Source organism: Echeneis naucrates, chromosome 8, assembly GCF_900963305.1.
Source record: "Echeneis naucrates chromosome 8, fEcheNa1.1, whole genome shotgun sequence".
Classification (NCBI taxonomy): Eukaryota; Metazoa; Chordata; class Actinopteri; order Carangiformes; family Echeneidae; genus Echeneis; species Echeneis naucrates.
In genome coordinates this window covers 5,983,449-5,997,316 of record NC_042518.1, presented here as the reverse complement: position 1 = coordinate 5,997,316, position 13,868 = coordinate 5,983,449, and the positions used below count along the sequence as shown (strand labels likewise).

At 42.6% G+C, this 13,868-nt stretch overlaps 1 protein-coding gene across 1 annotated transcript in view; it reads right to left on the bottom strand.

Annotated features, from left to right (window-relative positions):
* Positions 1–13,868, bottom strand: part of znf385c (zinc finger protein 385C) — a 68,644-nt gene that overhangs the window by 4,504 nt on the left and 50,272 nt on the right. The window contains exons 2-4 of the mRNA XM_029508881.1: positions 13,137–13,279; positions 7,855–7,965; positions 4,164–4,383 (exon numbers count right to left, since the gene is read on the bottom strand). Coding sequence (XP_029364741.1) covers positions 4,164–4,383; positions 7,855–7,965; positions 13,137–13,279 — 474 coding nt within the window. The remainder of the gene's footprint in view (positions 1–4,163; positions 4,384–7,854; positions 7,966–13,136; positions 13,280–13,868) is intronic.

Here is a 13,868-nt window from a genome sequence, read left to right as displayed (position 1 = left end):
CCACTGCTCTCCCGAGGGAAACACACACTTCACCCCAAAATGCAGCACTCTCCGCTCAGCAAAGATAGTACACCTTCTCCACACACACACTCCTGCAGCCTCCTGATGCAACTGTGCTTCATTGATTTTCCCTTTTACGTCTCAAGAGTAAATTCATCATTGAAGATAAGGGTCTTCCTCTTTCATTTCCAATCAAAGAAAAAAAAAAAAAAGCCTTTATAGTAGAAAGATTAACTGGTCCTGTTGCTGTAATGAAAGTGACCCCTGAGGAATTTGCAGGGAAGCGGGGGGGAGTATGATCCTGAGCTTATGTGAAAGATATGGCCACCTAAGAAGTCTCCAAAGGGGAGTGATACTGATCGATGGCTTTAGAATGAACCTTACAGAGGAAGACATGGAGGCTGCTGGGAATAAAAGCCCCATTAAAATCCAAAAGCTCAGATCATGATGGACCTCATTCAACAGAGAATAATTTCAGATATCCACTCTGAGTCTCAGATAACCTCATTTTTAAAACTTTATCCACTAAAAAAGAAAGAAAATATTTAAAAAGCAGAGAAGATAAAATCAACTAATTGTGAGGAATAAACCAATCCTGTGACTCTGTTCAAAAATATTGCTAAACACTCTCCAATGTCCTCTTAAAGCAAATGCCTGCTTCCCCATTTGCCAGCCCTCTCATTTGCCCCCTGACCATTTACAAGATAACACAGACTTCCAACGCCATTGGCAAACTGCCAGAGCAAAGGCCAGCCTTTCAGCACTGCCAGCAGGGCCTTTGTGGAGGTGAATTGCAAATTATGGATATTTGGATCAATCTTGTGAAGGCAATCATCAATTTTATTTAACCCAAAAAGAAATTAATCCATGCTTTAACAGTCCAATCAAGTCTGACAGGCTTTTGGAGTGTAAACACATCTGTAGAGCTCTCTGTTCAGCAGATTGATCCACTGAGAACCTTAACTGCAGCCAAGCAGCAAATAGATATGAATATTGGGCTCATTTTGCACATGTCCACACATACACACACACGAGCACTGGGTTTAGTAGGCGTGCACTGATCCAAGGAAGCCTCGAAACATAAACAACTTCCCCAGGGAAAAATCCTTGCCTTGAATCATCATTACTGTGATGACAGACAGAGTCCCTGTGAAGACCGTTTTCTAACAGCAGAGTCAATCAGTGCCGAGGTTGATTGATGCTTGTCACGACTGAGGCAGACCCTCTGTCTCTGGGCTCTGACGTGCTGCTCTCTAACCTGCTCACTCACTGTCTGCCCGCTCGCTCCTCTGCTGTGTAATACACGTCTTATAAGCATCGATTTTTTTTTCCCACTTTGCAGGATTGAAAACTTCATCTCTGCATATCCCCATCTCCCTCCTGTATCTATAAATTACTGTGGTGCCCTAAATGACAGAATGTCAGTGGAAGCCTTACTGCAGCATGATATAAAATATAGACTAAGAGACCAAAAAGTTAGCAAACACAACAGCGGTGAAAGTGACACCTTTATAGAACAAACCCATTGCTACAGGGGTTCTGTTAGTCCTTGGGCAGTATAAGGTCCTGTGTTTGTAGTGCTGACCCTGACAAGTCATCAAAATACCTGCTAAATATGCTGTTTGTTGGTGCCCTGCAAATCTACTGCTCTGACACCACAATTAACCTTTTACCTCCATAGTTTAGCTACAAAAGCAACCTCTGTCAGGTTGTGTAAATAACAAGATTTTGGGTAAAATGATTACTTCATTAATTCGCAAATTATAATACTAAGCACTTAAGGTAAAAGATACCAACCGTGACTATCAGTAATATTTTGTTGATGAACTGCATATTAAAATCAGACCTTATTTTCATGCCTCCCTCCTCCCATTTGTAGATAATGAGGTTCTGTAAGAGGACCTTAACTCTATTTCCTCTTTCATTCCCAATGGACATAAGCAATTGTTATGTTTTCTTATGTATTATTTTTTTTATCTGTTATTTTTTCTATTTTATCTTCCACATATGCCCATTAGTGTAGCGGTTGTGCTGGTACTTTAAAGTTTTGTGTTTGTGTCTGGCACTGTGACATTCCTATTTAATTCTGTTGTTTTGTAATTACTCCTAAATCAGCAGGCCATTCCACTGTGGACCAACTGTGGACCAACTGTGGACCAACTGTGGACCGACTGTGGACCGACTGTGGACCAACGATTTTAAGAAAGTTATTTGTGGCTCATCATTGACCCTTGTGTGCAAAAAAACAAACAAACAAAAAAACAAAAACGCACTTCTAAAATCTCCTAGTACCAGCAGAAAAAAAAGGTGGTCTGTGAATGGCAGCAGATTCCCGTGTCCCAGCATGCATCAATGTACTCTTGGAGCTTGGGACGTCAACCTTGTGGCTCCAGCAGAGGACTGTATATTTTGTGCCACATAGACTACTTATTGGAGCAACCGACAGCTGTGTTATTGAGCATGCGTGTGTTACTCTCAGACATCTCCCCACTAGCTTTTAGTTTCACAGCAGACATAACTCATTTCATACAGTGTTAATTTGGAGCTCTATTCCATCACAGGTTGGCATTGTGGTGCATGGCTCGCACTGCTGCATTTCAATTTCACATTAGGCCAATCACACAATTGGGCTTATTAAAGAGTGTTCCGTCCCACAAAATTGCTTTGGAGCAGTAAAAATTATTCACATCATAAAAACTAGCTATGACTTATCTACATTCTCTGTCCACTGACCCTCCCCAGCCCCCCAACGTCCACCATGCTCTTCCTCTGTCATTCCTTCTTATCTCTGTCACCTTCATTCAATTCATCTTATCTTTCATTTTCCACTCATCATCTCATTTCATCTCTGCTGCTGCTCCTTTCAGAGTTCCTCTTTGCAACGACAGAATATTAAAATGAGGTTTGATGGGAGCGTTATCGGGCTCCTAGTCTTTTGTCCACTTTCTTCTTTTAGAAGGAGACTCTTAGTGCTCAAGGCAAAAAATAAATGTGCATGTCTGGGTGTGTATGCCAATCTGCACACGAGCACGTCCACGAGAGGGGATGAAGTACAAACTGCCCCCCCCCCCCAAAAAAAAAACCCTCTTATCTCCTCTCTGATATTTCATCTCACATCCAAGAGCATTTTTGAAATTCTGCACAGATAGTGATCTTCTCCGGGGCAGGGGGAAGTGAAAGAGAGGAGGAATTAGGGAAGCAGAAGAAAGAGGAGGAGGTGGGGAAACTGTTCTACCACTCCTCCACTTCTATCACCTTGGATGGATGAATGGAAAATATGGGCCCAGATAAGTGCAACATGAGAAGGTAATGGGCTCCCTCTGCAGTCAAAATGCCATCGGAACAATTCGGAGCTAAGTTGCAGCCAAAAAGACTACGTCCATATTGTGCTCCTCTTTTCGTTCTATTTTGTCAATGGTTAACATGCCTATTTACACCATAAAAATTTTAACCTTTCAAAAAGGATAATTTCATTCAATTGTATTTTTTTTTTTTCAATGAATACGACAGCCCCTTCAATAAAAGCTCTCCTCACCATTTTTGCTCCTTTGCAACTCTCACCACTATGTGTCATGCATCTCATTGTGGCACGAAAACTGTGATCATGGTTCTTCTATCTAACTGAAATAGATAGAACAGAGCAGGCGAGAGCAAGGAAGAGTCAAGCAGTGAAAAATAAAGCGGTACGAGGGGTGAAACCAGCCCGGGTGAGCCTGAGATCGATTTCAGCCAGCCCCTTTATTTACTCAGCATCTCTTGCTTCCAGACATCCCACAATCCCACAGCGTTGGAGACCTCCATCAATCATAAGTCAGACAGAAAGCCAGGTCAGAAAGGTTTTGTGGAGGGCGGGGGGGTGGGGTAAATTGCTGAGGTTTGAATGCACAGAAAGGCAGAAGGGACAGGAGGACAAGAGGGGGCAGGATAAAGTGTTTAGAAGTTGTAATCTCAAAGTATAGCACACTATAGTGGAGGGAAAAAGATAAGGGAGGCCGAGACATAGAGGAGGAGGATGGAAGCAGCCAATGATGTGAGAATGGAACTGGTGGAGGGGGTGTAGAAATGGAAGAGAGGAAGTAGAGGAACCAAAGTGTGATAGAGAGATCATCAAGGAAGTGAAGAGAGGTGGATAGAGATCGGTTTCTACCCATCGCTTTACATACTTGTTCCCTCCACGAAGCTTGTATCCATGAGCACAGGAAGAGCTGCCTCCGGTGCTGATGACTTGCTCCTGTCGCGGTCTCGTTCCCGTTCTCTGTCTCGGTCCCTCTCCCTCCCCGCAGATGAGGCCTCCCCAGCTCGCCGCTGCCTGTTCTTCTGGGCCTCCATGGCTTTGAGTTTCCGGGCGTGCTTGTGGCCCTTATAGTGGGCTTCTGCTTGGTTCTGCAGAGAAATAAGAGAAATCCAAGGTTGGGAAGGACAAGCAGAAAGGACTCAGGGTATTATCTGCTGGAAACATGGGAGTCCACGTGCAAAAAATGTTAAAATGCACGCCTGAATACTAGCTCTCTTGCAGGCGTACACAGGCGGCAAGGAGGAGAGTCTGTTTCCACCTGATAACGATGCTGGCACATTGGGAGGCCAGAGGTATAATTGCATGTGTAATATGTAACAAGAGAGAGGATCCCATCTCCACAACTACCCTATTAATGCGCACCGTGAGAGTCAGCCTCTGCAAATCCAAGACACATGTGGCAATACATACTAATGTCACGCACACTTAAGCCCGCACAAGCACACAAACCCAAGAAACAGAAATCAGACTGCGAAGGCAGCAATAAACACACAAAATATCCCTCCAGGTGGATCCCAATTTACCTTGGCATTTTCATCATCATTCTCACAGCGTGGTTCAATCTGAGAACAAAGCTCCTGATTTCAGCGCAAGTGTGGATATGTAGGACTAGCAGGAAAATCAATACAGAGGTTACACATTAAAAGTTGAAACAACCTGCAGGGATCATCTCTCATCAGCTCCTGATCTGAATAGGACGAAACTACAGAAGGAAGAGGCAGCACAAGTAAATTATATGAATGAACAGGTATTAAATAAAACATTTGGGGTAAAATTACATACAAGTTTGGAAATGTACCCCAAAACACAAACTGCAGCAAGGAGCAGTAATGTGAATATATTCAAATATTCAAATGTACAAGATGGGTGGATTAAGTCTAAAAAAAGCTTTTTACTGTTAAGGGTCTATGTTTTGACATTTGGAGCAGGTGCAGGCATTGCTCCAGGACTGCAATGCCTCTTCCAGAGCTGTCGTACAGTTTTACTTCCTTGAGAAATAAATCATGCAAATCCTCAGACACCAAACAGCTTCAGTGGAAAGACTGGATTTTGCTTTGAAGGACTCCTGAGTGAGGAATAAATATATGCCAAAATGACTGAGAGACTGGCAAACAGTAAAAGAGTTTTACATTAGGTGGGCCATCATTCTTATTAACCCAACATCAACAAAATATTTAGTCCCAAAGCAATGAAAAGGATTGCTCCTCGTGCCCAGAGATACAAGGTTATAGGCGCCAGCACCAGCCTCGTGCCTCAACTCAATGTAAACGCCAGCAATCTGGTTAAGAAGTGAGCTACTACACTGCTGTGATATAGTGGAGGCCTATAAAGAACGGGGCTATCAAAGTGTAAAAACAAACAAACAAAAAGAAACAGATCGAACACTTTGAACTAGATCTGCCATGATTAGACTTCAGCGATTAGTGCGATGTGACAAATTCGGCCAGTGCCTTTTCCACCACCAGCCCCTCCATCCAACTGAGGCTCAGTGCAGGTGGAGGGACAAGGTGTGAAATGGACTTTGGTTTTTTTACATCAGCACCCCTGCCAGCAGGACTTCAGAGAGATATGGTGCTATTCCGAGGGATTCTTGGTTGTCTGGTGATTATGCATTCCCTAAAACACTGACAGTAATCACCTGACTATATGTGACGCAGAGACACGTTTGGTGGGTGTGAAACAACTTCTCCCAACATAATGCAGAATACTTCCTTTATACAATGACTTGCCTGTTGCAAAAAAATAACCCAAGACATGAAAAAGAGTTCCATATGCTATTTTAACCACATTTTCAAGTTAGTTTGCAAGTTTTACTATAAATACACATTGTTCAATAATGTTCAACAACATTGTGACTTTGATAACCTTGTTATATGGTGAACAACAATCCTTTAACAATTTTTTAAATATTCTAACACTGTTGGACAAAGATTATAGAGGCAAATACACTGAAAATCTAAATCAAGTTGCAAAACTCAACATTTAGAATTACCTTTCTTATATCAGGTGCATAAATATTAATGGAGAATGAAAAGATCTAATTGCTCTCTACAGCAAACCAGAAGCCACAGAAAACAACTCTCACTTCTAATAAACAACACAATCAGGAATACAACAGAAATAAAAATGTTAACACTGTCAAATCACATTGGTGATATTTATTTTTGGGGGAGGCATTTAGCTTTGCTCCTGGGACAAATAGATTGTTGCTGAGATTTATTGGCTTTCCTGCTGAGATTTGGCGAGGAAATGAATACCAGGTTCGTGGCTGTATGTTCAGTAGAAAACGTCCTTCCTCTCTTAGCTTTGCATACAGACTGGAAACGGAAGGAAACAGCTAGTTGGAAACTGTCTGAAGCAGCAATGTCACATTGCACTGATGCATCCTGGACTGCTACATCACTGCAGTCAGGTGACAAACTGAACCACCGGAGGTCACGGACGAAGCAAGATATTTAACTGGTGATGAGTTGCTCTTAAGGTCAGTTTGTGCTATACTGAGCAAAAAGAATGTTTAGATGTTTCCATTGTGAACATTACGCATAAGCATGACTTGGCGTAACATCTGGGCAAACTCTGAGGAAGGTGCATATGAGCGTTAGGAAAGTATTTATGCTGTAAGATAGACAGATAAAGCTACAGTCAGACCTGCGCTGTGCAAGAGTGCAGAGCACGTCTGCATCCCCACTCCCCCCTCAGCTCCCTGTCTCCTATGTCTCAGCACTAGTCTGAAAATGGAGACCAAAATAAAATGTGTCTATCTGTGTGTGTGTGTATTTCTGTGCCAAGGCCTGAAGCGTTTTAAGGGCTAAATGATCTATTCGTTTATGTCATATGCATAAAATATCATGGGATATTCGTCTGTGAGTCTTTCTGTGTGAATGTGTGTGCGTTTGTGCTCTAATGTACATGTTCGAATGAGTACAGTATGCATGTATTTGTGCGCGCTGGCATGGATAGGAGAAATGAATGAGAAGCTGAGAATGCCGCTTCCTGCTGTGGCTGCTGATTGTTTCTGCTCTTTGCTGATAAACGGCAGCCCTCCCTGCTGTCTAATCCCTCTCACAACAACACAACAGACACACACACGTAATGATTTCACTGAAGGGAAAAATTGAACAAACTTTTATATGCACTTAGCCGAGAAAAAAAAAAAAAAAAAAAAAACACCTCTAAATGACAAACTTTTTGATTTGAAGGCATACAAATTTACATAAAGGGACACAGTTTTTGCATACACGAAGTAAGATATACACATTTTCTTATGCACACATGCAAGTGTATACACAGATTAAAAATATATAAACATACACAATGAGTCAGAGAGGCTGATAAGAGCTCAGGTAATTGTAGACCATTTTTTCCAAAACCAACATTCAAAATGATAGAAGATCTAAACAAAGAGCTGCTTTTCTCTGAGGCTAGACTCACACTTTGGTATAGACTGCTTTTATAATTCAAATTACACAGTCTGATGCTCTGTCTGTCTCTGTCTTAATGTCCCATAACCTCTCTGACTATCTCCTGACTGCCATGGAAGCAGATGAAGCATCTCTTACCGTTGAGTTAAAGCGCAGGTGGCAAATGTTGCAGGAGATAATCTGTTTCTTCTTGAGGGGCTGGGGGACACCAAATGTGTGGTTGATCACCGCCTTCTGGACAGGGTCCATCTGAGAGTTGAGAAGAAAAAAAAAATAAAACAATAACAAAAACAGAACGAACAACATTAGTTCTGTATAATTTTATTTTCCCAAATGAGATATTTCTGTGCAGCACAACAATTTATTCCCTGCAATCCAAGATTCAATCCTCAGTGTGGCCATAGGCTGCTGTCTAATAACACCGGTTTTCAAACTGGCCATTAGACAAAATACAGGTTTAATCCTCTTCTGCATTGGCTTCAAGTTACAGATGTGGAACTAACTTCCAATCTTATAAAATGTTGGCTCTAATATAACAGATAGAATTACATCACCTGCAAATGTTCCCACAAGTAACAGGTAGAAACACATGAGCTGCTCTGGAAAAAAATAATTATGGCATCAGTGTTAAAATAGATCCCAAAAAATGTATATAAATATATAAATAATTTCGTCGTGACAATAAAGTAAATGTCTACGTCCCTTCTGTGAGGGTTGTTGAATGTGGTAGAATGCAGTAGATGAGTCAGGAAGAAAAATCTACTGAGTGGCTCCTGAACACATTTAACATCACATAGAATATGATAATATTATAATCAAAATGTGACTCATCTCATCTCCCTCAAGTGCAATCAGAAGGCACATATTCTTCACAGTGTATAAGGCTTTTTAAAATATAGATCAAAAATGGAGACAGGAAGAGTCTGACATGAATCTGGAAAAAAATGAAAACATCACTCTCTGTTGCATGACCTCGTGATGTGACGAGAATATCTAAATTTCGTGTTATACTGAGCTTTGTGCTCAACTTTCGTGACATGGTAGTTGTTTGTCCTAATTGTCCACACACACACACACACACACACACACACACACAAAACCCATTTGATTATACCATTACACCACCAGCACCATCAGCAGCTTCCTGGACTGTTGACACAAGGCAGGTTTGGTCCATGGATCCATGTTGTTGATGCCAATTCTGACCCTAACATCTGTGCACCTCGGCTGGATTCTCAGACCAGATCATAGCCCGATCGACATTTGAATTCATCTGTCCAGCTGTGCCCACTGCAGCCTCAGGTTCCTGTTCTGACAGGAGCGGAACCAGACGTGGTCTTTTGCTGTTGCAGACAAACCACCTCAAGGTTTGACATGTTCTTGTAAGTTACAGAGACTGATTATTTGAGTTTATTTCAGCTCTGAGCAGTCTGACCATTCTTCTCTGACCTTTCTCATTGATAAGATGGTTCCATTTCCATTCCATTGTTTGTTTTTAGCCAATTCTGAAGAAAAACCGAAAATACCAGAAAAGCACCAGTTGCAGAAACACTCTAAAAGACATTATAATTTCACCCTATTCTGAATCCTGACCTATAGCTGCAGGATTTTCTACAATGCACTCCTACTGACTGGATCACTAAGGACACGCTCAAGTATTCAAATCCAAGTGCACCATGAGGAAATGAAATAGTAAATGCATAAATCAAGGTCGCCCTTCGAGGGACTGTTGACTTGTCCAGGGTGTACCCTGCTCTCACCCAGTGTGAGCTGGGATTGGTTCCAGCAAGACCGCCGAGACCAGGAAAAAAACGGTTGAAGATGAATGAAAGAATAAATCAAGGTTTCAACCATTGTGCCCAGGAATTTAACAATCTTAATGAATGGAGAGAGAGAGAGAGAGAGATGGGACATGATGTTAAGTGTTCAGGATAGCTTTACAAGCAACACTCAGACTATATCTCTTATAAATGTTATTTCTTGCTGAGCTAAAAATATAATCATGATATATTTTCATAGAAAACACTTATACCCACCCAGAATCCAGGAATTTCTGTAAGTTAAAGAAGTATAAAGTTGGTCAGCTGGGGAATGATGCTGTGTTTAAAGTACTGTTGAAACCTGGGTGTATATTTTTGTGTTAAATAGTTACACTGGAACAGTGGAACAGTACCTGTGCTCAAAGATCACAAGGCAGGCTGTGCTTTAACTACATACGTGCCTCCTCAAAACTCCTGATTATCTTAAAAAGCCTTCGTACTCACTTGTCACTTTGTTTGGAATAAATACACATAAACACAGTGCCTGCATACGCTTCCACATATTAATGAGATTTAATAGATGTTAAGTGTTACCTGGGAGTAAATTAAGTTCTGTTAGTGTGTGTATCTGACTGTCACTATAACACACAGTAAATGACAACAACAATAGTTGCCGTAGGCCATGTAATTGAAGCATGGTCCAGACTGAGAGTGTACAGTAAATGTGTCTGGCATTGCTGTGGTGATAAAACCATTAGGTGAGAAGTGCAGTTTATCCAGGTTCAGCCTTCATCTTTATTGGGACTTCATACATTTTAATGAAGCTGGACTTTGTTGGAATCTAAAAAATGGGTCTGTTTAATACATCATGAGTCATGGCAGTGGACAGAGGGATTTCAAGTGGTTTTGGAGAGAGAGAGAGGAAACTGGATACAGGACTAATACAGTTTTAACTGTCTATGAAAAGATGGCAGAGTCTCCCAGAACGGCGAACTATAAACAGCAGCGTGAAAGCCGAGTCTCCATTAGAAGGTCTGCATTCCATGAGGACAGCTGATTTCACTGCAGCTCTCTTCAGCATGCTATCGCATATAACAATCATCTTGGATCTGTCCCCAGGCTGGCACCAGGCCTGGCCCAGCCCATTCCACTGCTCACATGGGAGAGTTGGAGCGGCGTGGTCGCTGGAACCACAGCGGCAGCACTGCTGACAGCTCCAGCTGCCCAGAGATCAAGGAGAGCTGGTGTATTGATGGCGGGCAGGATGGCACGCTGCCTTGATTTCTTTCTAAAACACACGCCCGAACAATATGAAGTCCCTATGTAGCACACAAAAAGTTGTGTCATGTCCAAGACAGCTGCTTCCTCTACAATAGTGGGATCTGTTTACCATGGATTCTTCAAGGCCAGGTGTGAGAGGGAATATAAACACACCTGACACTGAAACCTCCACAGTGGAGGTATATCTCCCCCTCAGGGCTATCTTTGCCTTTGTTGATTTATTTTGGCTTCTACTACATGACTCAAAGCTACCTCTGGGAGCAACTGACTTTTCCTTTCACCAGCCAAAGCCTGACCATGGAAATCTAGCTCGCTCACTCTGGCTGTCCTCTGTCCACCTTAGCAGGGCAGGATGCACACAGCTATTTGTTTTAGGAGCAGAAGAATGTGCCCATTGTCTGTCGGCAGCCATCCTGAACTGACCGCTATAAATGCAGCTTTTGTCCAAGCCCTCCGTCCGCCCCTGCCATCCCAGTGCAGACAGAAGTTATCTTGCGCTGGGTGGCTGGGCCCATGGTGGGATTTCAGGGAAGGTAGAGTAGATGGAGGAGGAAGAGACACACAAAGCAGGAGAACCTGAGGATATTTAGTCATTTTCAGGTGCATTCATCTTCTCCCCTCCACACATCCAGGCCAACGTGTGCCTTATCAGCTCTAAGAGAACCTGGGGCACCCTGCTGAAAGGACTTTGTGATTAATGCCACAGCTGTACTTTCAGACTGCGTGCTATGAAGGCTAATCATCTCCTCCCGGGACTGAAGTGACACTGATTTGATGTTATTTTTGTGGTTATCATAATTTTTGCATTTTGGCTGTAGGAGGTTCCATTTCCTATTGCAAGTTGTGTTCAGTCCAATAATGACTGACTGAATTTCTTTGCAACAACGTAAATACTACATTTGTTTGTTTGTTTTCTACAATAATGTGACTTTTTATTTTATGCAGGTAAGTATACTGTCTGGACATAAAACACAGCTTAAAATTCTGAAAAATAAAATAAAATAAAATAAAATAAATAAAACCCAGACAACATGAAGGCAGTGGTTTGAGAAAGAAAAGCAAAATTCCCAATTAAACATCAGCAAGACACAGACAAAACACTGACCAAAGACTTGCCCTCCTTCTTCCACCACTAATATAAATACAAGAGGATGTTTTGAGCTGCTGGATATGCTCAGTCTTCCTCACAGGGCAGCGCAGGAACAGCCAAGACCCAGAGCAGTGGTTGGTAGAACAAATGAATAAGCCGCACTTTTCACCAGGGAGTCTGGAATTCCCCTTATACACACCCACACACATTATAGCGCACACAACTATATCCTATCCGCTGTTTCGCACATGTTTTCAAAAGAACGAAGGAGCTACCTTTCTTCACTTTGCTGGAAAATGTGTAGCGTAAGCTGGAGCTCTGGCTTATGTTTCATTTACAGGCCACAGGACTGTTCACAGCGTGTGATAAAGGAAGTGAGCGCGCGCACACACACACACGTCTAGAGCTGTAAAACTAGGATCAAAGAAATCAGAAGTGCCTGCACACAGACACGCAAAAAATGGCAATGGGTATTGTGCAGCAAGTAAAGGATCAAAAATACCAGCTTTTAATTCCAGGCAGAGCTGGAGTGCTTGAGAACCGAATGATTTGCTGCAGATGTCGGAAACAAAGTACTAATGTTCTGAACTGTATCGTTTGCTGATTCTGAGGCGACCACAGTAATGCTGAGAGGTGAAGCGATGCTTGAATTGAGATTAGCACCTCGAGCAGCCTGAAAGGTGAGGCCTCAGCACAGTAAAGGAAGGATGAGGATGAAGTCTGGCAGGGAAGATGAGAAGAGGGAGGCGCTGGCATTAAGGACACAATTTTATAGACCTGTCTTTCTTTATATCGCTCCCTGATATAAAAAGCAGTCAACCAGCATGAGGTGGAACATTGACACAGAAGCCATGAAGTATTTGGATCATAAATCTGAAATCTCACACATTATGATAAATAAGGCTCTTGCTGCTGGGGCTTTGCTGATCAATAGGTACCTGAATTCCTCCCTTTCATCATTCCTACACCTTTTTTCCATTTTCAGGCGCCTTCTTGACTTGATATGACAAGATGTTAAAGAGTTTTTTTCTTTGTCCCCAACCACAGATACAAGCATTACCACAAAGGGTCATTACAATATTTTTCTGCAATGAGCTACATCTTCATATGCTATTTTTGCTGAATTTGATTAGATTCCTTATCATTTTACAGGCCCATCTTTGGCTCTGCTAGAGCGCTTTACTTTTGAAATTCCTTCTTGATAAAGCCATAGATTAATTGGTTCCACTTTGAACAAGCTGTTCATCTAATTATTAATTCTCCTGAAATGTCAGAGGCATCAGACTCACTGTATTAAAGTTGGGGAAGAGGCTGAGCGGGGACGATCCATTGAGTCTGAAGGGCAGGAGCTGTTTGAGGTCGAGCTGTGGCTGCAGAGGCCGTCCTGGGACGGGGAGGGAAGCCAGAAGAGGGCTGCCCTGGGCAGATGTACCTGGACAGCAGAAAAAGATGGATGTTAGCTGCTCAGAAACAACAGGAAACGTTAACACGAAGAGGCCTTTCAGTCCCTGTGTGAGTGCAGCACTGGAGCTGGACCTGAAGGCCTTTGAGAGGTGAGGGGGAACGCTTGAAGGAGGGCTGACTTTGATTTATTTGACACCAAAGGCACCGTTACATCCCCTGATGATGTCCAGTCAAGTGTATATTAATGCTTGTGAGTGAGCATGTGCTCGTGTCCTGGATGACACAGTGTGTGTATGTAAGTGCGTGTTGCTGTTAGTGCGCAGTTTTACTGGACACTTAATTCGCCCATTGCCCCTGTTGCCTGTCCTGATCCCCCCCAAAGACATGCACACACACACACATTCACACACACCAAAACACATCATTTAATTACCAATGTATTGGCTGGGGAAAGGTGCACACGCAATGGGAAGATGGGAGATATCGGATTTCAAATGGATCAGGGATGAAGAGATTTCTAATTTTCCACCTGGCTGCCTTTCAGTGGTCTGGTGCGCTCTGCGGTGCACAGACACTTATCCCTGCACCAGGATCAATCATTGGTGTCAGCTGCGGGT